This window comes from Pseudophryne corroboree, chromosome 2, assembly GCF_028390025.1.
Source record: "Pseudophryne corroboree isolate aPseCor3 chromosome 2, aPseCor3.hap2, whole genome shotgun sequence".
Classification (NCBI taxonomy): domain Eukaryota; kingdom Metazoa; phylum Chordata; class Amphibia; order Anura; family Myobatrachidae; genus Pseudophryne; species Pseudophryne corroboree.
In genome coordinates this window covers 673605581-673631290 of record NC_086445.1, presented here as the reverse complement: position 1 = coordinate 673631290, position 25710 = coordinate 673605581, and the positions used below count along the sequence as shown (strand labels likewise).

Below are 25710 nucleotides of genomic sequence, written 5' to 3'. Positions count from 1 at the left end.
CAACCTCCTGGTTAAGGTGGAAAGAAGACACCACCTTGGGTAAATAACCTGGGCGTGTCCGAAGAACCGCCCGGTCACGGTGAAAAATCAAATAGGGGGACTTATAGGATAAGGCACCCAAGTCCGATACCCTTCTAGCTGAAGCAATAGCCAGCAAAAACAACACCTTAAGGGATAGCCATTAAGGTCAGCAGAGGTAAGAGACTCAAACGGAGACTCGTGTAAGGCCTCCAAGACCACCGACAGATCCCAAGGGGCCACAGGTGGCACATAAAGAGGCTGAATCCTCAGCACACCCTGAGTGAATGTATGGACATCAGGTAGGGTAGCGATCTTTCTCTGAAACCAAACCGACAAGGCAGATATGTGAACTTTGAGGGAGGCCAGACACAGGCCTAAATCCAGGCCTTGTTGTAGAAAGGCCAATAGTTTGGCCGTACTAAACTTGAAAACGTCATGATTGTGAGACGCGCACCAAGTAAAGTAAGCTTTCCAGGCCCTATGGTATATCCGAGCAGAAGCCGGCTTACGGGCCTTCAACATAGTTTGAACGACCGCCTCAGAAAAACCCTTGGACCTCAGGACGGAAGCTTCAAGAGCCATGCCATCAAAGCCAGACAGGCCAAATCCTGGTAAACACAAGGGCCCTGAACGAGGAGGTCTGGTCGTTGTGGAAGTAGAAGGGAACGATCCAACGAGAGGCCCTGTAGATTGCCGCCTGGGCCACGCTGGAGCGACCAGAAGTAGGTTTCCTCCTTCTTGCTTGAACTTCCGTATTACTCTGGGCAGGAGGGACACCGGACGGAACACATACGCAGCCGAAAGTTCCACGTGATTGATAGAGCATCCTCGAATGCTGCTTGAGGATCCCTTGTCCTTGCTCCAAAGACTGGAACGTTGTGATTGTGTCGAGACGCTATCAGGTCCACATCTGGGAGACCCCACTTGTCCACGAGAAGTTGAAACGCATCGAGAAGTTGAAACGCCTGTAGGCTCCATTCTCCGGCGTGCACGTACTGACGACTAAGATAGTCCGCCTCCCAGTTCAGAACACCTGGAATGAACACTGCTGATATGGCCGGCAGATGACGTTCTGCCCACTGAAGAATCCGTGATAGTTCCCTCATTGCCATGCGGCTTCGAGTGCCACCCTGATGATTGATGTACGCCTCCGTGGTGGCGTTGTCCGATTGTACTTGAACAGGTCTGTTCTGTATCAGAAGCTGGGCCATTGTCAACGCATTGAACAGTGCCCGCAGTTCCAGAATGTTTATCGGGTGTAGAGACTCCTGCTCGGTCCACCGACCCTGAAGAGAGTGTTGTTCCAACACCGCGCCCCAACCTCTCAGACTGGCATTCGTTGTCAGCAGGACCCAGTTGGATATCCAGAAGGGACGGCCCCCGCTCAAACGTTAGTCCTGAAGCTACCAGCTCAGTGACAGACCTTCAGAGATAGGGAGATCATGTGAGATCTGATCCGGTGAGGCAGGCCGTCCCACTTGGACAGAATCAACTTCTGCAGAGGGCGAGAATGGAATTGAGCATACGCCACCATGTCGAAAGCTGACATGAGACCTAGCACTTGCATCGCCAAATTAATCGACACTTGCGGACAGGAGAGGAAGCATCGGATCTTGTCCTGAAGATTCAGGACTTTCTCCTGAGACAGGAAAAACCGCTGGTTGTGGGTGTCCAATAACGCTCCCAGGTGTACCATGCTCCGAACCGGAACCAGGGAGGATTTCTTCCAGTTGATCAGCCATCCGTGGGATTTCATGCACTGGATTGTCAAATCGAGATGACACAGGACTTCCAGTGCATGAAAGCCCACGGATGGCTGATCAAGTGGAAGAAATCCTCCCTGGTTCCGGCTCGGAGCATGGTAACTTCTGGGGAACTCGCCAGGATCAACAAATCGTCTAGGTATGGTACTATCCTGACCCCTTGACGGCGTAGCGTGGCCGTCATGACCGCCATAACCTTGGAGAAGGCTCGTGGAGCCGCTGTCAAACCAAAAGGTAACGCCCGAAATTGGTAATGAAGGTTGCCCACTGCAAACCGCAGGTACTGCTGATGAGATACCGCAATAGGAATATGTAGGTAGGTATTCTGTATGTCCAGGGAGACCATATAGTCCCCAGGCTCCATGGCCAGAACAATAGAGCGCAGCGTTTCCATACGGAACTTGGAAATTCGCACATGCTTGTTCAAGGACTTCAGATTGAGAATGGGCATTAAGGACCCGTTCGGTTTCGGGACTAGAAACAGCGGTGAATATAACCCCTCGCCCCTATGTGGACAGGAGGGAACGTACCACCGAGTGCAACGTGTTTGCTTTGGCCAGATCCAGAGGCACATCTGTTAGGCAAAATCGATGAGGGGGGCGATTCTTGAAGGGTATGGCGTAACCTCGAGCAACGACTTCCCTCACCCAGGTATCCGAAGTGGTCTTCAACCATTCCTGAGCAAAACTTAGAAGTCAGCCCCCCATCCTGGGATGCCCCAGGGGGAGGCCCGCCCCGTCATGCGGCAGGCTTATCAGCTTTTGAAGCTGGCTGACGGGCGTCCCAAGCACGCTTCAATCTGGGCTTGGCAGGTCTGGAAGCACGGGCTTGCTTTGGGTACGCCTGACCTTTTGCTTTACCTGGAGTACGAAAGGGCAGAGGGAAAGTACTTTTAGCCTTCTGTGCGGAAGGAGCCGTACTAGGTAGGCAGGCTGTTTTAGCAGTAGCCAGGTCAGCCACAATCTTATTGAGGTCTTCTCCGAAGAGAATGTCTCCCTTGAAAGGAAGAACCTCCAGGGTTTTTCTGGAATCCAAATCCACCGACCAGGATCTCAACCAAAGGATACGTCTGGTCAAAACGGATGCAGCAGCAGCCTTGGCCGTGAGCACCCTGACATCGGAGGCCGCCTCTGTCAAAGTCGAAAAATATCCTGATACATATGCCTTGTACTAACCCCTCATGCACATGCCCGCTGCACGTGCGCACGCTCTGCTGTGCGTGCACATATCCGCAATTTGCGTAAGATCGCTCCGGCGATCACGAGCGGTGTATGCGCATTTACGGTAGAGTTTGTTAGCGTCTAGCGTGCGACTCGATCATAACATATTTAATCCACATTGTGTGTTTTATAGTGAATATTCCCCTTAACAATGTCAGAAAGTATGTTTAGTTTAAAACGGTTCTTGGACAGAGAAATTCCTCTTTGCATGATGGGAAGGGTCAGATAAAGGTTGAATGGTGGTGTCTAGTATCCAGCTGTAGAGTATTTTAATGGTAACATTTCGGTGTTGGTTAGGAAGAGATTGCTCGCTCCTGCGCATAGTTATGTACAAAAGTGGTTTATAGATATTTACTGTATTTGCTGTTCATTACCCATGCGGCGGGAATCCTAAGGATACCTCCCACCTGAGCAGTTGGAGAAAGGCACAGCCCACCTGTTCGAACCCACCTATGACCTTTTGTTATAGTGCAGAGACACATTCCTGTGTCCAATGAACCATGAGATTATAGGGACCATTGTATTGTTACTGTATGTTGTGTATATAAAGACCACCATTGCCTGTCCAGTCACTCACTCTCTCTGCAAGGTTTTCATATTGAAGGCTGAGGGCTGGATTCAGGACGCGCCTGCAAATCATTCCCACGTGTGTAAGTTCTCTGTAGCCATTTTGTTATCCTCTGTGTTTGCCATTTGTTCTCATTGTGTACTCATCCTGTTTTCTTGTGTTTGCGATCGTTCGCTATTGTTCATATTATTTCTCGTTATTCTGTTTAGATTCTTATGTTAGTTTTGTAGCGTATAAGCTGTACTGTTTTTCCCCTTTTTTACTCAAATAGAATTATCCACTGGGTGTTAGAGCCTAAGTGGTTTTTGTATCCTAACCAGGTCTTGTGTTTTCAATAGTTACTGTAAAGGGTTTACTGAGCGTCTCAATCGCTCAAACAGCTTCTCATATTATCAAGGTTAACAAGCATTACATCGTTATAGTATTTCATTGCCAAGGTTTAAAGTGTAAAGCGTACCCTTAAGGTGTGTTGTTACTAAGGGTTACTGTGTAACATTCTGTGAGCGTGCGTGTCGCTCGTGCGTCGCGCCCACGGCCTAGCGTCCGCTACGCTAGGTGCGTACCCTTACGGTACTCAGTGCGCCAATTGCGTACTTAGTCCATAATAGAATATAGCTTAATGTTTTTAGGTAATAACTGACTTTATCACCTCCTTAAGGTACAGAGAAGCCGTGGCAATATATTAGAGACATTGTTGAGCATGCTCAGAAGCATCTGAAGGCAGTTCCGCCTCAAGTTCCTGAGCCAACGCCTCAACAGCTTCAGCAGCCCAAGTTGCTGCAATAGTTGGCCTTTGAACAGCCCCAGATAGGGTATAAATCGCTTTCAAACAGCCCTCCACTCGGCGATCCGTCGGTTCCTTCATGGTAGTTACCAGTAAGGCAGAGGAAACAACCATACGCGCCACATGAGAATCTACAGGCGGAGGGGTTTCTCAATTTTTACACACCTCCGCAGAGAAAGAATAGCGAGCCAACAGTCTCTTATTCTGTGTAAACTCTGTCCCCGGATTTTCCCAGGATTCCTGACGTATGTCAATCAGGTGTTTAGAGTAGGGAAAAACCTGCTTAACCACCTTCTTACGCTTAAACCTATCAGGTGTCTTAGAGACAGTCTCAGGCTCAGAATCATCAGCCACCTGAAGAATGAGCCGTATCGCCTCAATCAAATCCGAGACATCCACGGATGATTTCCCCTCCCCATTTGAAAAATCAGCATCATTGTCACTGTACGCGGGGTCAGTATAAGAACCGTCCTCCTCGGAGTTAAGGCCGCGGATCGGGAGGAGGAAATGGCCCTTTTAGAAGACGACTTAGTCTTATGTGGGTGAGAGTGACCCTTAGATTTGGACATGGATCGGTTCAAATACTGTAACTGAGTGGAAAGCTGATCCGCCCATGGCGGGTTCACAGCGGGGACCATAATCTGTGGTAACGGCACAGGTGGCCCCACAGGGGGCGTCAATTTAGTTACAAGCGTGTTTAACAATGTGGAAAATGTAGCCCAAGGTGGTTCTTGTGATGCCCCGAGTGATACCGACCCACTAGGAGGCAAGGAAGCCCCTGGACCTGAACTCTCAGCTGCTAAATTATCCTCCATACCGTCAGTAGCCTCACTACCACGCAGTGTGGGAGAGGCCCCAACGTCGTTGCCATGCGTAGCAGACATAACAATGCGCGCAGTAATGGGCAACCCGGTACAAACAGTTATTTTATAATTAGCACTGTACCTAGGAAGAACTCTCAGAATAACAGCTGCTGCTGGCCCAGACCGAGGGTTCAACAGGAATAAAATATATATATGGTGACTATAATTCACAAGTAAAAAATACTGCAGTAGCATATCTTGTGAAACAAACCTATATTACCTGAGAAAATCCTGAAACACTTGGCCCCCACAGGTATAGTAATATAGGAATAGCACGCTGAGTGAAATATCCTGCAATAAGGCAACCACGTAGCAGCTACATGCACACACACTTATATAGTCACACACGTACCATGCAGAAATTATGTACCATAAACTACACTGGACTAGCAATACAAAGTAATACTCAGTATGGCTATATGTGATAATAATAGATATAACAAACACAGTAAGCACTGGATGTATATCACAGGGTGTTTGTACCACACAACCCTGACAGTATGCACTCTTTCTTAACTAGCACAGTCGCAGTGACAGGTAGAATACTCAAGTGTCCTGTAGGAAGCACAGCACTGGCAGTCAGGCAGTTCCACAGAGGAGGATTTGCCCCAGCAGTCCTAGAAACAGCTCAGCTCCACCTGTAATGGCCGCTGATCAGGAGTGAAGGAGAGAGATATGCAGCTCCAGGGCGGGAACATTCCAGAAATGGCGCCCTGGGGCCGAAGGGAGCGGCCTCAGGTCCGGCCTACTCCCCCTGCTGGCATCCCCACCGGGCATGCGGGCAGTAATAAGAAGCGGGGGGCAACGGTACAAAAGACCCCCTGACCTGTGCCCTATAAAAACACCCTGGTGGCTAGTGGAACAGAAGCCCAGTAATCTGTGTCCACGCGGTGTACAGCGTGGGCACAGAAGCCCCTTACCTCCCCCTTGACAGCGGCCCCGCGATCCGTGAGACGGCGGCGTGTGTGTGACTGACAGAGGAAGAAAAGCCGGCGCCTCCGCTGTAATGACCCGGCAACCTCGGCGCGGGAGTATACAGTGTCCGCTGGGGGTGATGGAATTGCTGCAGGGACGTCTTCTGACACAGCCTGCTGCAGCCTTGGTACAGTCCTCTTCTTTTCTGTTGAAGCTAAAGCTATTGCAGGTACCAACTACAAACTGAGCTCTCTGGCACGGAGGCGGGGTTATAGAGGAGGCGACATTGTGCATCTTGGGAACAGTCTAAAGCTTTGAGCCTGTTGGTGCCTCGGATCAAGATCCTACTCTACACCCCTCGATATTATTTCCTTGTGGAGCCCAGTGTACCCCGCAGCAGAAAAAATCACGCCGGTCACTTGCCTGTCAACCTTTAAACCATGTCAACCAAGTCAATGTCAACCATTTAACTATTGATTATTCGACACTGTCAACCTATTGACTGTCAAACCATCTTGTGTAAGCCTACTGACTACCTACTGTATATACGGTCGATCTTTTAAGCCACATCTTTAATAAAAATGTCGGTGTAAGTAGTGCATATACATAATGTGACCAGTTGCATTTCTACATGGCGTAAATGGACTTATGTCCAACTCTATAGCAGGCCTTCAGTAACTGACACTTCCGGTAGTAGCAAGGACTTTTAGGGGTATATTCAATTGCGGTCGAATTCCGGCGTGAATTCGACCATTTTTGTGTTCGACACAATTCGACAGGCGAAACCCGGTTCTCCAAGTACCAGCTTGCGGGGGAGGCTTGCTGGGACTTGTGGTTCTGCTACAAAAAACAATATTCTTTTTTTGTCACAAAAGGCTATCAGCCCCCCCATCCGCCGCCCTTGGATGGGGGGACAGCCTCGGGCTTCACCCCTGGCCCTTGGGTGGCTGGAGGGGGGGACCCTTTGATTTAAGGGGTCCCCACTCCTCCAGGGTACCCCGGCCAGGGGTGACTAGTTAATGATTTAATGCCAGGGCCGCAGGGACCTATATAAAAGTGTCCCCCGGCTGTGGCATTATCTCTCTGACTAGTGGAGCCCGGTGCTGGTGTTAAAAAATAAGAATTTACTTACCGATAATTCTATTTCTCGTAGTCCGTAGTGGATGCTGGGAACTCCGTAAGGACCATGGGGAATAGCGGCTCCGCAGGAGACTGGGCACAAAAAGAAAGCTTTAGGACTACCTGGTGTGCACTGGCTCCTCCCCCTATGACCCTCCTCCAAGCCTCAGTTAGGATACTGTGCCCAGACGAGCGTACACAATAAGGAAGGATTTTGAATCCCGGGTAAGACTCATACCAGCCACACCAATCACACCGTACAACTTGTGATATGAAACCCAGTTAACAGCATGATAACAGAGGAGCCTCTGAATAGATGGCTCACAACAAGAACCCGATTAGTTAACAATAACTATGTACAAGTATTGCAGACAATCCGCACTTGGGATGGGCGCCCAGCATCCACTACGGACTACGAGAAATAGAATTATCGGTAAGTAAATTCTTATTTTCTCTGACGTCCTAGTGGATGCTGGGAACTCCGTAAGGACCATGGGGATTATACCAAAGCTCCCAAACGGGCGGGAGAGTGCGGATGACTCTGCAGCACCGAATGAGAGAACTCCAGGTCCTCCTCAGCCAGGGTATCAAATTCATAGAATTTTGCAAACGTTTTGCCCCTGACCAAGTAGCTGCTCGGCAAAGTTGTAAAGCCGAGACCCCTCGGGCAGCCGCCCAAGATGAGCCCACCTTCCTTGTGGAATGGGCTTTTATTGATTTAGGCTGCGGTCATCCTACCGCAGAATGCGCCAGCTGAATAGTGCTACAAATCCAGCGCGCAATAGACTGCTTAGAAGCAGGAGCACCCAGCTTGTTGGGTGCCATCAGGATAAACAGCGAGTCAGTTTTCCTGACTCCAGCCGTCCTGGAAAAATAAAATTTTCAGGGCCCTGACTACGTCCAGCAACTTGGAATCCTCCAAGTCCCTAGTAGCCGCAGGCACCACAATAGGTTGGTTCAAGTGAAACCTGAGACCACCTTTGGGAGAAACTGAGGACGAGTCCTCAACTCTGCCCTATCCATATAGAAAATCAGATAAGGCTTTTACATGACAAAGCCGCCAATTCTGACAAACGCCTGGCCAAGGCCAAGGCCAACAGCATGACCACTTTCCACGCGAGATACTTTAGCTCCATGGTTTTAAGTGGCTCAAACAATGCGACTTTAGGAAATCCAACACCACGTTGAGATCCAAAAAGTGCCACAGGAGGCACAAAAGGAGGCTGAATATGTAGTACTCCTTTAACCAAAGTCTGAACTTCAGGCAGTGAAGCCAGTTCTTTCTGGAAGAAAATCGACAGAGCCGAAATCTGGACCTTGATGGACCCCAATTTGAGGCCCAAACGTCACCCCTGCTTGCAGGAAGTGCAGGAATCGACATAGTTGAAATTCCTCCGTCGGGGCCTTCATGGCCTCCCACCAAGCAATAAATTTTCGCCAAACGCGGCGATAATGTCTTGCGGCGACATCCTTCCTGGCTATGATCAGGGTAGGGATGACTTCCTTCGGAATACCCTTTTCCTTTAGGATCCGGTGTTCTACCGCCATGCCGTCAAACTCAGCCGCGGTAAGTCTTGGAACAGACAGGGTCCCTGCTGCAGCAGGTCTTGTCTAAGCGGCAGAGGCCAAGGGTCCTCTGCCAGCATCTCTTGAAGTTCCGGGTACCAAGCTCTTCATGGCCAATCCGGAACCCCGAGTATGGTTTTCACTCCTCGCCTTCTTATTATTCTCAGTACCTTGGGTATGAGAGTTAGAGGAGGAGACACATAAACCGACTGGTACACCCACGGTGTCACTAGAGCGTCCCCAGCGATCGCCTGAGGGTCCCTTGACCTGGCGCAATATCTTTTCAACTTCTTGTTGAGGCGGGACGCCATCATGTCCACCCGTGGTCATTCCCAACGGTTTACCCGCATTTGGAAAACTTCTGAATGAAGTCCCCATTCTCCTGGGTGTAGGTCGCCCATCGGAGAATCCTTGTGGCTTCTGCCATCGCCATCCTGCTTCTTGTGCCGCCCTGTCTGTTTACATGGGCGACCGCCGTGATGTCGTCTGATTGGATCAGTACCGGCTGGTTCTGAAGCAGGGGCCTTGCTTGGCTTAGGGCATTGTAAATGGCCCTTCGCTGCAGAATATTTATGTGAAGCGAAATCTCCTTGGAAATTTCTTCCCTGTGTGACTGCACCCCAGCCCCGAAGGCTGGCATCCGTGGTCACCAGGACCCAGTCCTGTATTCCGAATCTGCGGCCCTCTAGTAGATGAGCCCTCTGGGGCCACCACAGCAGCGACACCCTGTTTATTGCTGACAGGGTTATCCGCTGTTGTATCTGTAGATGGGACCCGGACCATTAGTCCCACTGGAATGTCCTTGCGTGGAGTCTTCCGAATGGAATTATGCTTCGTACGAAGCTACCATTTTTCCCAGGACTCGTGTGCATTGATGTACCGACACCTGTCCTGGTTATAGGATGTCTCTGACTAGAGATGACAACTCCTCGGCTTTTTCCACTGGAAGAAACACTCTTTTCTGGTCTGCGTTCAGAAACATTTCCAGGAACAGAAGACGTGTCGTCGGGACCAGCTGTGACTTTGGAATATTGAGAATCCAGTCGTGCCGTTTGTAGCACTTCCCGAGAGAGTGCTACCCCCACTACCAACTGTTCTTTGGACCTCGCCTTTATCAGGAGATCGTCCAAGTACGGGATAATAAAAACTTCCTTCTTGCGAAGGAGTATCATCACTTCTGCCATTACCTAGGTAAAGACCTTCGGTGCCGTGGACAACTCCACCGGCCGCGTCTGGAACTGATAGTGACAGTCCTGTACCACATATCTGAGGTACTCCTGGTGAGGAGGGTAAATGGGGACATGCAGGTACGCATCCTTGATGTCCAGGGAGACCCTGTAATCCCCCTCGTCCAGGCTCGTAATATCCGCCCTGAGCGATTCCATCTTGAACTTGAATCTTCTGATATAAAAGTTCAAGTATTTTAATTTCAAGATGGGTCTCACCGAAACTTTTCGGTACCACAACCACTGTGGAATAGTAACCCCTTCCTTGCTGAAGGAGGGGCACCTTGACAATCACTTGTTGTGATTATAGTGTTGAATATCCACCAACACCGTCTCCCTGGCAGAGGGAGGTGCCGGTAAGGCAGATTTTAGGAAAACGGCGGGGGGAAGAACGTCTCGAACTCCAGCCTGTACCCCTGAGATACTACTTGAAGGACCCAGGGATCCATGTGAGAGAGCCCACTGTCCGCTGAAAATTCTGAGACGGGCCCCCACCGTACCCGGGTCCGCCTGAGCAGCCCCCGCACCATGCTGTGGACCTACCGGACGCAGGGAGGATTTCTGCTCTTGGGAACTAGCTGTGTGTTGCAGCTTTTTCCTCTACCTTTGCCTCTCGGCAGAAAGGATGAGCCTCTAGCCCTCTTGCTTTTCTGGGGCCGAAAGGACTGTACTTGATGATACGGTGCTTTCTTTTGTTGTGGGGTAGCCTGTGGCAAAAAAATCAATTTCCCAACAGTAGCTGTGGAAACGAGGTCTGAAAAACCATCCCCAAACAGTTTTACCCCCTTATAGGGCAACTTCCATGTGCCGATTCGAGTCGGCATCGCCTGACCATTGCCAAGTCCATAACCCCCGTCTGGCGGCAATGGACCTAGCGCTTATTTTTGATGCCAGCCGGCAAATATCCCTCTGTGCATCACGTATGTATAAGACCACGTCTTTTATATGCTCTATTTTCAGCAAAATATTGTCCCTATCCATAGTTATTTTCCGACAGGGAATCTGACCACGCAGCGGGAGCACTGCACATCCATGCCGAAGCAACAGCTGGTCGCAATATAATGCCCTAGTGTGTGACTATATCTTATAGGGTAACCTCCTGCTTTCTATCAGCAGGTCCCTTCAGGGCGGCCGTATCCGGAGACGGTAGTGCCACCTTTTCTGATAAGCGTGTAAGCGCTGTATCTACCCTATGGGGTGTTTCCCCGCGTGACCTATCCTCTGGCGGGAAAGGGTACGCTGCCAATAACCGTTGTAGAAATTATCAATTTCTTACCGGGGGAAGACCACTCTTCCTCACACACCTCATTTAATTTCTCAGATGCAGGAAAAACCACTAATAGTTTTCTCTCACCAAACACAATACCCTTTTATGTGGTACCTGGGGTATAATCATAAATGTGCAATACATTTTCCATTGCCTCAATCCTGTAACGGGTGGACCTATTTGGAGGGTACACCAGTCTCATCGACGTCGACAGTGGAGTCAGTATCCGTGTCGACATCTGTGTCTGTTATCTGAGGTAGCGGGCGATTTTAGAGCCCCCCATGACATTTGAGACGCTGGAACAGGCACAAGCTGAGTAGCCGGCTGTTCTGTGTCGTCGACCTTTTATGTAAGGAGTTGACACTTTCACGTAATCTTTCTATAAGTTCAACCACACCGGTGTCGACCCCGCAGGTGGTGACAACATATTTACAGGCATTCGCTCCGCCTCCACCTCATTATCCTCCACATACCTGTCGACACAGCCGTACCGACACACAGCACACACACAGGGAATGCTCTGATAGAGGACAGGACCCCACAAAGCCCTTTGGGGAGACAGAGGGAGAGTATGCCAGCACACACCAGGGCGCTATATATCACAGGGATAGCACCTATAAAAAGTGTTTTCCCTTATAGCTGCATATATATATATATGTATACTGCGCCTAAATTGTGCCCCCCCTCTCTTTTTAACCCTTTCTGTAGTGTATTAACTGCAGGGGAGAGCCAGGGAGCTTCCCTCCAACTGAGCTGTGAGGGAAAAATGGCGCCAGTGTGCTGAGGAGATAGCTCCGCCCCTTTTTCGCGGACTTTTCTCCCGCATTTTTATGGATTCTGGCAGGGGTTAATGTACATCCATATAGCCCTGGGGGTTATATGTGATGTATTTTTGCCAGCCAAGGTGTTAATATTGCTGCTCAGGGCGCCCCCCCCCCCCCAGCGCCCTGCACCCATCAGTGACCGCAGTGTGAGGTGTGCATGAGGAGCAATGGCGCACAGCTGCAGTGCTGTGCGCTACCTTGGTGAAGACTGATGTCTTCTGCCGCCGATTTTCCGGACCTCTTCTTGCTTCTGGCTCTGTAAGGGGGCCGGCGGCGCGGCTCTGGGACCGGACTCCGAGGCTGGGCCTGTGTTCGATCCCTCTGGAGCTAATGGTGTCCAGTAACCTAAGAAGCCCAAGCTGGCTGCAAGCAGGCAGGTTCGCTTCTTCTCCCCTTAGTCCCTCGATGCAGTGAGCCTGTTGCCAGCAGGTCTCACTGAAAATAAAAAACCTAAAACTAACTTTTATCTAAGAAGCTCAGGAGAGCCCCCTAGATTGCACCCTGCTCGGTCGGGCACAAAAATCTAACTGAGGCTTGGAGGAGGGTCATAGGGGGAGGAGCCAGTGCACACCAGGTAGTCCTAAAGCTTTCTTTTTGTGCCCAGTCTCCTGCGGAGCCGCTATTCCCCATGGTCCTTACGGGGTTCCCAGCATCCACTAGGACGTCAGAGAAATACAGGGGACCCCTACGTGTTTTGTCCCACGTAATTTTTGCACCAGGACTAGGCGCAGAGCCCGGTGCTGGTTGTTAAAATATGGGGGTACCCCTGTCAATTTTTTCCCCATATTTTTACAACCAGGACCGGCTCAAAGAGGCTGGTTATGCTTAGGAGGGGGGACCCCACGCAATTTTTTTCTGGATTTTTTACACTTTCAACACCCCTTCCAACTGAAAAACAGTTGTCAGTAAAAAAAAAAAAATATTCTTTTAAAAAATCGATTAAATAATACTTGTGGCTCATAAATAGACAAACCAAGTATATAATCCCTTCAAATTTAAATAGATATGCTTTTAGCAATCAAAAAAGCACCAAAAAATACATTTTATTAAAAAATTTTATTAGATCACGACAGAAAAATGAGGCGGAATGAAATTGATGAAATGACTGTCGAAAAGCACTGTTGTCGAATCGACATTCTTCAATTGAATATACTTTTGTTGAAAAGCCGCATTTTTTACATTGCAGACATGTTGAATTGCAAAAAGTCGAAAATGAAACGGCAGGTTTTTTGTCGAAAAGTACTGTATTGAATTGTCAAATCAAATTCGACAGGTCTTTTGTGTCGAAAATGACCCATTTTTCGACAATTTCAGCAATTCGACCGCAATTGAATATACCCCTAAATCAGTCCTGATTTGAAACTAATATCGTGGCCTTTTCCCCTGTAATTGGTTGCTTACTGCTCTTACTTCATCTGCTGGACACCACGTCCAGCAGATGAAGTAAAAGCAGTAAGCAACCAATTACAGGGGAAAAGGCCACGATAATAGTTTCACATCAGGACCCCGAACCATGTGACACTTGTAAGTAACCACTACTTACAAGTGTCACGTGGTACAGGGTATATTGCTGGACACATCCTGTGTGGCAGGTACCCGCCAGCAAGTAAGCAGCTAGAAATATGTGTACCGCTGTGCCGACAGGCTGATTTCTGGCACTTGCCATGGTGTCCGTGGGATCTAGAGCTAAGCAGCAGTAGCTAAGGGGCTAATTCAGACCTGATTGCTGCTGTGCGTTTTCACACAGCGGACGATCAGGTCAGAACTGCGCATGCACCGCAGTGCACATGTTCATGCCAAAGATGCGATCGGCATCTTAGCCCAGTGATCGCCTCTGCCTGATTGACAGGTAGAGGCGTTCGCTGGGCGGGAGGGGGCTGGATTCCTGTGTTCGGCCGCCGTTTCGGGGGGTGAGCCATGGCGGCTGCGTGACGTCACACGCAGCCGCTGCGACCCGGGATGAGACAAATAGCTCCCTGCCAGAGTGCAGGAGCTGCGCAGGTAGGGAGCTACTTGACAAGTACAAAAGCATCGCCGCTGTGCGATGCTTTTGTACTTGTTGGGGGGGGGGGGGGGGCCTGACATGCGGGGCGGACTTGCCCTGTGATGGGCGTCCCCCGCATGTCAGAGTAAATAATTGTACACATCTACGATCAACTCTGATTTACCTCCTAAGTGAGTAGGTGAACCAATCCAAAGAAAAAACTGATCAAATTTTCTATGCACCAGCAGTGAAAAAGTTAAAGGGAGATGAAAAAAAGTAATTTGTTTTCCTGGGAAAAACCCTGGCTGGTTTGGATGCCTTGTTAATTCTGGGTGTGGTAGCCCAGAAAAAGTTTGGAGACTGCATAAAGTCTTGTTAAAGGGAAAGCTTTGGTTGCTTTGTTCAAATAATATGGCTATAGCTGACTGTGTCAAGACAGCCTGTGAGAGAATTAGTGACAAAAGAAGCAGGCCACAACATTAATAATTTTTTTTTACAATTAAATGCTACGAACGCGCCACGCACAGCAATGGCGGACACAGCCCCTGGCTTCAGCCCTGGCCCTAAGGCATCCTGGAAGGAGTGACCACTTTATTGGGTGCGCCCCCACTTCCCCAGGGAACCCCGGCTAACTAGTTGGGGGGTAATGCTATAGCCGCCAGGACTAGTATTAACTAGTTGGGGGGTAATGCTATAGCCGCCAGGACTAGTTATAATAAGATTTTACTCACCGGTAAATCTATTTCTCGTAGTCCGTAGTGGATGCTGGGGACTCCGTAAGGACCATGGGGAATAGACGGCTCCGCAGGAGACTGGGCACATCTAAAGAAAGCTTTAGGACTATCTGGTGTGCACTGGCTCCTCCCCCTATGACCCTCCTCCAAGCCTCAGTTAGGACACTGTGCCCGGAAGAGCTGACACAATAAGGAAGGATTTTGAATCCCGGGTAAGACTCATACCAGCCACACCAATCACACCATATAACTCGTGATAGGAACCCCGGTTAACAGTATGATAACAATGGAACCTCTGAATAGATGGTTCGCAATAACAACCCGATTTGTGTAACAATAACTATTTACAAGTATTGCAGACAATCCGCACTTGGGATGGGCGCCCAGCATCCACTACGGACTACGAGAAATAGATTTACCGGTGAGTAAAATCTTATTTTCTCTGACGTCCTAGTGGATGCTGGGGACTCCGTAAGGACCATGGGGATTATACCAAAGCTCCCAAATGGGCGGGAGAGTGCGGATGACTCTGCAGCACCGAATGAGAGAACTCCAGGTCCTCCTCAGCCAGGGTATCAAATTTATAAAATTTTGCAAACGTGTTTGCCCCTGACCAAGTAGCAGCTCGGCCAAGTCGTAAAGCCGAGACCCCTCGGGCAGCCGCCCAAGATGAGCCCACCTTCCTTGTGGAATGGGCTTTTAGAGATTTAGGCTGCGGTAGTCCCACCGCAAAATGCGCAAGCTGAATAGTGCTACAAATCCAGCGCGCTATAGTCTGCTTAGAAGCAGGAGCACCCAGCTTGTTGGGTGCATCTAGGATAAACAGCGAGTCAGTTTTTCTGACTCCAGCCGTCCTGGAAATATAATTTTTCAGGGCCCTGACTACGTCCAGTAACTTGGAATCCTCCAGGTCCCTAGTAGCCGCAGGCACCAATAATAGGTTGGTACAAGTGAAAACCTGATACCACCTTCGGGAGAAAGTGAGGACGAGTCCTCAACTCTGCCCTATCCATATGGAAAGTCAGGTAAGGGCTTTTTTTATGACAAAGCCGGCAATTCTGACACATGCCTGGCCGAAGCCAGAGCCAACACATGACCACTTTTCATGTGAGATATTTCAAACCACGGTTTTAAGTGGCTCAAACCAATGTGATTCCAGGAACTCCAAAACCACATTGAGATCCCAAGGTGCCACTGGGGCACAAAGAAGGGGCTGAATATGCAGCACTCCCTTACAACGTCTGAACTTCAGGCTGACATCCTTCCTGGCTTTGATCAGGATAAGAATGACTACCTCCGGAATGCCTTTTTCACTCAGGATCCGGTGTTCAACCGCCATGCCGTCAACGCAGCCGCGGTAAGTCTTTGAACAGACAGGGCCCCTGCTGCAGCAGATCCTGTCTGAGTGGCAGAGGCCATGGGTCCTCTGAGATCATCTCTTGAAGTTCCGGGTACCAAGCCCTTCTTGGCCAATCCAAAACAATGAGTATAGTTCTTACTCCTCTTTTTCTTATTATCCTCAGTACCTTGGGTATGAGAGGGAGAGGAGGGAACACATAAACCGACTGGTACACCCGCGGTGTCACTAGAGCGTCCACAGCGATCGCCTGAGGTTCCCTTGACCTGGCGCAATATCTTTTTTATTGATGCGGGACGCCATCATGTCCACCTGTGGTCTTTCCCAACGGTTTACTAGCATTTGGAAGACTTCTGGATGAAGTCACTATTCTCCCGGGTGGAGTCTGCTGCGGAAGTCTGCTTCCCAGTTGTCCACTCCCGGAATGAACACTGCTGCCAGTGCTACCACATGATTTTCCGCCCAACGGGGAATCCTTGTGGCTTCTGCCATTGCCCTCCTGCTTCTTGTGCCGCCCTGCCTGTTTACATGGGCGAGCGCCGTGATGTTGTCTGATTGGAACAGTACGGCTGGTGAAGCAGGGGCCTTGTTTTGCTTAGGGCCTTGTAAATGGCTCTTATCTCCAGAAAATTTATGTTAAGTGAAAACTCCTGTTTGGACCATAGTCCTTGGAATTTTATTCCCTGTGTGACTGCACCCCAGCCCCGAAGGCTGGCATCCGTGGTCACCAGGACCCAGTCCTGTATTCCGAATCTGCGGCCCTCTAGTAGATGAGCCCTCTGCAGCCACCGCCGCAGCGACACCCTGGTTCTTGCCGACCGGGTTATCCGCTGCTGTATCTGGAGATGGGACCCGGACCATTTGTCCAACAGGTCCCACTGGAAAATCCTTGCGTGGAACTTTCCGAATGGAATTGCTTCGTACGAAGCTACCATTTTTTCCCAGGACTCGTGTGCATTGATGTACCGACACCTGTCCCGGTCTTAGGAGGTTTCTGACTAGAGATGACAACTCCTCGGCTTTTTCCATTGGAAGAAACACTTTTTTCTGGTCTGTTTCCAGAATCATTCCCAGGAACAGAAGACGTGTCGTCGGGACCAGCTGTGACTTTGGAATTTGAGAATCCAGTCCTGCTGTTGCAGCACTTCCCGAGAAAGTGCTACCCCCTTACCAACTGTTCCTTGGACCTCGCCTTTATCAGGAGAACGTCCAAGTACGGGATAATTAAAACTCCCTTCTTGCAAAGGAGTATCATCATTTCGGTCATTACCCTGGTAAAGACCCTCGGTGCCGTGGATAATCCAAACGGCAGCGTCTGGAACTGATAGAGACAGTCCTGTACCACAACCTTGAGGTACTCCTGGTGAGGAGGGTAAATGGGGACATGCAGGTAAGTATCCTTGATGTCCAGAGAGACCCTGTAATCCCCCTCGTCCAGGTTCGCAATAATCGCCCTGAGTGATTCCATCTTGCACTTGAATCTTTTGTTATATGTGTTCAAGGATTTTTTATATTTAAGATGGGTCTCACCGAACCGTCCGGTTTCGGTACCACAAACATTGTGGAAAAGTAACCCTTTTCCTGTTGAAGGAGGGGTACCTTGATAATCACTTGCTGTGAATACAGTTTTTTGGATTTCCACCAACACTGCCTCCCTGGCAGAGGGAGTTGCCGGTAAGGCAGATTTTAGGAAACGGCGAGGGGGAGACGTCTCGAATTCCAGCCTGTACCTCTGAGATACTGTTTGAAGAACCCAGGGATCCACCTGTGAGAGAGCCCACTGTGCGCTGAAATTTCTGAGACGGGCCCCCACCGTACCCGGGTCCGCCTGAGCAGCCCCAGCGTCATGCTGTGGACTTACCGGACGCAGGGGAGGACTTCTGCTCCCGGGAACTAGCTGTGTGCTGCAGCTTTTTCCCTCTACCTTTTCCTCTTGGCAGAAAAGATGAGCCTCTAGCTCTCTACTTTTCTGGGGCCGAAGGGACTGTACCTGATAATACAGTGCTTACTTTTGCTGTGGGGTAGCTTGTGGCAAAAGTTTTAATCTCCCAGCCGTAGCTGTGGAAACGAGGTCTGAAAGACCATCCCCAAACAGTTCCACCCCCTTCTAGGGCAAACTTCCATGTGCCGTTTTAAATCGGCATCGCCCGACCATTGCAGAGTCCATAACCCCTGTCTGGCGGCAATGGTTTTACATAGCGCTTATTAGTGATGCCAGTCGGCAAATATCCCTCTGTGCATCACGCATGTATAAGACAGCGTCTTTTATATGTTCTATTTTCAGCAAAATATTGTCCCTATCTATAGTATAAATATTATCCGACAGGGAATCTGACCACGCAGCTGCCGCACTGCACATCCATGCCGAGGCAATAGCAGGTCTCAATATAATGCCCGTGTGTGTGTATTAAGCTTTAAGGGTAGTTTTCTGCTTTCTATCAGCAGGTCCTTCAGGGCGGCCGTATCCGTGATGGTAGTGCCACCTTTTTTAATAAGCGTGTAACCGCTTTATCTACCCTAGGGGTTATTTCCCAACGTGACCTATCCTCTGGCGGAAAAGGGTACGCTGCTTTAGAAATTATCAATTTCTTATCGGGGGAAGTCCACGCTTCCTCACACACCTCATATCAATTTCTCAGATGCAGGAAAACTACTGGTAGTTTTCTGTCACCAACATAATACCCTTTTTTGTGGTATCTGGGGTATTATCAGAAATGTGTAATACATTTTTCATTGCCTCAATCATGTAACGGGTGGCCCTATTGGAAGGTACACTAGTCTCATCGTCGTCGACACTGGAGTCGGTATCCGTGTCAACATCTGTGTCTGCCATCTGAGGTAGCGGGCGTTTTAGAGCCCCTGATGACATGTGAGACGCTTGGACAGGCACAAGCTGAGCAGCCGGCTGTCCTATGTCGTCAAACCTTTTATGTAAGGAGTTGACACGGTCACGTAATTCCTTCCATAAGTCCATCCACACCGGTGTCGACCCCGCAGGGGGGTGACATCCCATTCACAGGCATTTGCTCCGCCTCCACATCATTATCCTCATCATACATGTCGACACAGCAGTACCGACACACAGCACACACACAGGGAATGCTCTGACAGAGGACAGGACCCCACAAAGCCCTTTGGGGAGACAGAGGGAGAGTATGCCAGCACACACCAGAGCGCTATATATCACAGGGATATCACCTATAGAGTGTTTTCCCTTATAGCTGCATAATATATATATATACTGCGCCTAATTTGTGCCCCCCCTCTCTTTTTAACCCTTTTCTGTAGTGCAGGACTGCAGGGGAGAGCCAGGGAGCGATCCCTCCAGCAGAGCTGTGAGGGAAAATGGCGCCAGTGTGCTGAGGGAGATGGCTCCGCCCCTTTTTCGGCGGGCTTTCTCCCGCTATTTTATCGTTTCTGGCAGGGGTTAATATACACCTATATAGCCTCTGGGGCTATATATGGTGTTAGTTTTGCCAGCCAAAGTGTTATTTATTGCTGCTCAGGGCGCCCCCCCCCAGCGCCCTGCACCCATCAGTGACCGCAGTGTGTGGTGTGCATGAGGAGCAATGGCGCACAGCTGCAGTGCTGTGCGCTACCTTGGAGAAGACAGAAGTCTTCAGCCGCCGATTTTCCGGACCACCTTCTTGTTTCTGGCTCTGTAAGGGGGACGGCGGCGCGGCTCCGGGAACGGACGACGAGGTCGGGTCCTGTGTTCGATCCCTCTGGAGCTAATGGTGTCCAGTAGCCTAAGAAGCCCAAGCTACCACCACTTAGGTAGGTTCGCTTCTTCTCCCCTTAGTCCCTCGTTGCAGTGAGCCTGTTGCCAGCAGGTCTCACTGAAAATAAAAAACCTAAACTATACTTTCTTCTAGGAGCTCAGGAGAGCCCCTAGTGTGCATCCAGCTCAGCCGGGCACAGAAATCTAACTGAGGCTTGGAGGAGGGTCATAGGGGGAAAGAACCACTTTGCATGTTCTCACTGCACATGGGTATTCTTACCTGAGGAAAAGGCTTGATGCCTTGAAACGTCGTAAGCCTGCCATGTCTTTTTATTGTTATGAACACGTTTGCCTTGTTTGCACCATGATTTGAATACAAGTTTCAACTAAGACCTTGGAGTGCCGCCTCTGTTCCTTTGCCGCATACACCTGAGCCACAGGTGGGGAAGGATATGCCATTGTATGATCTCTAGGAGGGCACCCAGGTATTTATTCTGCTGTATTGAGTGCCGGATGTGTTCATCTCTATCTGTATATGTATATATATGTATATATATATATATATATATATATATATATATATGTGCAGTACGGGTGACCGGCGGTCTCCTGACCGCCGGTCACCTTACCGACGCCGGGATCCCGGCAGCATACCGACGCCGGGATCCCGGCGGGGAGAGTGCAGCAAGCCCCTTGCGGGCTCGCTGCGCTCGCCACGCTGCGGGCTCGGTGGCGACCTGCGGTCGCCACGGGATCTATTCCCACTCTATGGGTGTCGTGGACACCCACGAGTGGAAATAGTCCCTGTTGGTCGGCATGCCGACCATCGGGATAGTGAGCCGTCGGTCTCACGGAGGAGGTCATGTGACTGTCGGTCAGCCGACCGGCGGTCACATGACTACCACCCATATATATATATATATATATATATATATATATACACACACAGATAGATAGATAGATAGATAGATAGATAGATAGATAGATAGATAGATATACATACATACACAGTGCATCCGGACGGAAAGTATTCCACCGGGACTCTTCCTAGAACTGGCCGGCCATCTAAAGTGAGCGATCGCGGGAGAAGGGCCCTAGTCAGGGAGGTGACCAAGAACCCTATGGCCACTCTGTCAGAGCTACAGCATTCTGCTGTGGAGAAAGGAGAACCTTATAGTAGGACAACCATCTCTGCAGCAATCCACCAATCAGGCCTGTATGATAGTGTGGCCAGACGGAAGCTACTCCTTAGTAAAAAGCACATGGCAGCCCGCCTGGAGTTTTCCAAAATACACCTGAAGGACTCTCAGACCATGAGAAACAATATTTTCTGGTCTGATGAGACAAAGATTGAACTCTTTGGCGTGAATGCCAGGCATCATCTTTGGAGGAAACCAGGCACCGCTCATCACCAGGCCAATACCATCCCTACAGTGAAGCATGGTGGTGGCAGCATCATGCTGTGGGGATGTTTTTCAGCGACAGGAACTGGGAGACTAGTCAGGATAGAGGGAAAGATGAATGCAGCAATGTACAGAGACATCCTGGATGAAAACTTGCTCCAGAGTGCTCTTGACCTCAGACTGGGGCGACGGTTCATCTTTCAGCAGGACAACGACCGCACACAGCCAAGATATCAAAGGAGTGGCTTCAGGACAACTCTGTGAGTGTCCTAGAGTGGTCCTCCAAGAGCCCAGACTTGAATCCGATTGAACATCTCTGAAGAGATCTAAAAATGGCTGTGCACCGATGCTACCCATCCAACCTGATGGAGCTTGAGAGGTGCTGCAAAGAGGAATGGGCGAAACTGCCCAAACTTAGGTGTGCCAAGCTTGTGGCATCATATTCATAAAGACTTGAGGCTATAATTGCTGCCAAAGGTGCATCAACAAAGTATTGAGCAAAGGCTGTGAATACTTATGTACGTGTGATTTCTTTGTGTTTTATTTTTAATATATATTTGCAAAAATCTCAAAAAAACTTTTTTCATGTTGTCATTATGGGGTATTGTATGTAGCATTTTGAGGGAAAATTAATTTATTCCAGTTTGGAATAAGGCTGTAACATAACAAAATGTGGAAAAAGTGAAGCGCTGTTAATACTTTCCAGATGCACTATATATATATATATTGTACATATATATATATATATATATATATATATATATATATATACACACACACACACATACATACATACATATGTACTGTATACACTGAATATATTTATATTCATGAAAACTTTCTTACATTTGCATATCGATTCATTATATATTTACTATTTTACTTTAGTTCTAAAGTTTACAACTACAGCTGTTCTGAAAGTGTCCTGTCGAATTGTGGGACTATTATTTTTATTATTATTATCCTTTATTTATATGGTGCCACAAGGGTTCCGCAGCGCCCAATTACAGAGTACATGTGCACATAATCAAAACAGGAAAACAGTGACTTACAGTTGAAGACAATAAAGGACAAGTACAGGGTAACTAAGCGTAACTACACTAGTAAACAATATAGAGATAAGTTCCAAGGTGGCCACAAAACTGTGGGATTTGGACAGTTGAGGATTATTAAAGTAAGAAAAGGATAAGCACATGAGGGAAGAGGGCCCTACTCGTGAGAGCTTACATTGTTTTAATTAGAACATGCTCTGCAAATATATGTCAATGTGTTTTGTGCCTATTAAAGGTTAATTATCACTGAGGCATACTGCAGAATTGTAAAAGTATGCCATTTACTAGCAATAAGTTATCAGTACACAAACGTAATGTGAACGTTCAGCAAACCAAGTAGGTATGAAGTTCTTTCATGTATTTCCATAAGGAAAACAATCTACTTCCCAACAACAGACAAATTATTTGTGCCAAGTTTGGGAATTATATTAAGTAAGCATAGAGAAATCAGTGACCGTTCTGCAGCACCAACCTGTAGCGTTCCTCTTGAAGACACTGCGTCATGTAGCTATAATCTCGCTGCAGCTGTGATTTCAAGTCTTCCATTGAATCCTCAAGGTGGCTCTGCCCATCTTTTATCTCACATAGTTCCTCCAGGATGGCATCAAAACCTCCATGATGGCCATGATGATGTCCATCCAGAGTGTTAGACCTTGGACTACCAGGTCCTGCAGGTCCAGCTCCAGAGTTACTTCCTGCCCCAGCTGACCCAGAGGTAGCACTTGAGCACTCATCATCACTTCCATATTTGGGACTCGGTGCCAAAGTGACACTGCCACTCAGTGCTCTTGAGCCCCCTTGGCCTTCACCATCCTCTTCCATACCATCTTTCAGATGTGGTATGTTATCAGCACTTCCAAATTTGTTGCGGATAAGGCTGGCAAATTCCCTGGGCTTTGACACCACTGCTGTGTGGGTGACTTGAGATAGGCCAGAAAGTCCTCCCTTTACACCTTCAACTACTCCTCCACCAAAGCCACTAATGCCTGCTCGTACATTAGCTCCCACATCTTTCAGTCCTTGCTGCATGTCCCTCAAGACATCCTTTGGCTGTCGCGATATGCCATTCTGCTCAATTTCTTTCAGTTTCTTGTGGTAATGTTCCAACTTCTTGTGCAGCTGAGCAATGGTCTGTGCAGACTTCTGATTCTTCTTCTCAAATACCTGGTGTGGAGGGGAAAAGCAAAAAGAATGTAAAAATGAAATCAAAGTACTTACTTAATAACAAAAAGAAATAAAGGCACATTAGAGAACTGGATCACACATAATCATACGCAAAGGCACACTACAGTAGTACAAACTATGAAATATCATAAAATTTGAATGCGTGCACAGATCAGAAGCAATGGACACAAATTAGAAAATATTAGTTGGATCAGTTCAATTGAAGTTGAGATTGAAGTATCCAGCATAGTAAGCACCCCATCATCACAGGCTACCATAAACACCAATGTTCATATCTCTTTATTTTGCCACATAGGAAAAAAAGGCGAAAACATCAGGTTAAGCATTACATTGATTAGCCTGGCTAAGCACTCAGCAATATCACCCTCAATATACATTTCTGAAATTCATAGGAGTTAAATTTAACGATTCATGTAAATGTATTATTATCAGTCATGTTCATAACTGTGGTCTGTGTATGGTTATCTCATGGAACAGATTTCAGTGAGAAATGGACATGTATGACCTGTTAGTGCTGCTCCCCTACAGATCAATTCTGATTTTCAGGCTGAGTTCCAAATAAGAGAAACACTTTCCAATATTGCCACTGAAGTAGGTGGCCAAACTACATGTGCTCACCTTTTTCTGTGGATGGGCAACGTAACCAAGAAGCCAAATCACACTGCAGACTGGAAGATTACTACACACTCACTTCACATCACATTTATGGACGTGTCCAATAATGATCTGGGTGGGTTACACATTAGAGCGACGGCCAATCGTTTCAATGGGTGCGTGGAATCCCCTTCGGGCCGGACCACCAGAAATTGGCCGTACGCACTAGCCGATGTAATAAACGATGCAACAACATTTTGTTCTGTTCTTTATTACACTGCATCGGGGCGCATACAATATCCTACGGTAGGCCGCACAGCACGGCTGACTGGAAGATGCTGCATGCGACTCGCAGGACCCCGCAATCATGCATACGGGTTAGGCAATATGTACGATTTGTCATGCCTATACCGCTCTAATGTGTACCCACCCTTAACAATTTCAATCAGTGCACCAATTAATATATTGGGGCAATTAAGTAGGATCTCAAACAATACTGCTGCATTTGTGACCAACTCAACGGTGAATGCAAACTGCAGTCAGGTGCATGTAATCCTGTTTGAAAAAAAATGTACTAGCCTTGTATGGCAATCTTTATTATTATGTACTATATTTCAATAAAGAAACAACAACATCATATAAATAACTGTTTAAAATGTATCTTAATTAGTTTCTTTCCCTCATTTGTGGTAAATACCATTCTAAACTATTACTTCTTATGAAGTTCAAAGATATTATCCAATAAAAGTGTAACTGTTAAAATATTTTAGTGAATTTAGGGCATCAGTGGCAAATTTCCCATTAGGCACGTCCCTAGGGTGGCACCTGTTTGGGGGCAGCACTTGGATACTTGTGTTGGTACTGTCAAGCCAAAAATGACCAGTAACTGCAAAATATTTCCACTGTACTGTACCATATGCCATCTTGAATGGAGTGTAAACTGGTAGGAAATGCACATTCTGCCCCCATGTAAGCTGTCCTACATAGTAAATATGTAGATTTAATTAAAATATAAAAAATGCCATAGTTAGTGTTTTTTTAAATTATTCTAATAAATTGGATATCGTCAAATTAATGCTTCTAACCAATCAATAAAAATAAAAAATTAGGCAGGCGTGGGACAGACGTTACTGTTGTTCCTAGGGGCGCCCACAGGCCCCTCACACCTGAATCCACCCCTGTAGGGAATGTAACTTATCCAGTATAAGCAAATTTATGGACCAACGGCTGCAACTTTAATAAGGCCAACGGCAATAAGCCCATCTACATTGGCTGTTTGAGTGCAAGAATCCATCGGAGTAAATTTACTAAGCAGCACTTTTGACAACTGTATTTAAAGGAGTATAAATAAAAATAAGAATTTACTCACCGGTAATTCTATTTCTCGTAGTCCGTAGTGGATGCTGGGAACTCCGTAAGGACCATGGGGAATAGCGGGCTCCGAAGGAGACTGGGCACTCTAAGAAAGAATTCGGACTACCTGGTGTGCACTGGCTCCTCCCTCTATGCCCCTCCTCCAGACCTCAGTTAGGGAAACTGTGCCC

General features: G+C 48.2%; 1 protein-coding gene across 7 annotated transcripts in view; it reads right to left on the bottom strand.

The window, feature by feature from the left end:
* The window catches only part of TMCC2 (transmembrane and coiled-coil domain family 2), a 607696-nt gene that overhangs the window by 68456 nt on the left and 513530 nt on the right, over window positions 1–25710 (bottom strand). For all 7 annotated transcript variants that reach the window (XM_063955105.1, XM_063955103.1, XM_063955104.1 and 4 more), the window contains one exon: window positions 22860–23551. In XM_063955105.1, coding sequence (XP_063811175.1) covers window positions 22860–23551 — 692 coding nt within the window. The remainder of the gene's footprint in view (window positions 1–22859; window positions 23552–25710) is intronic.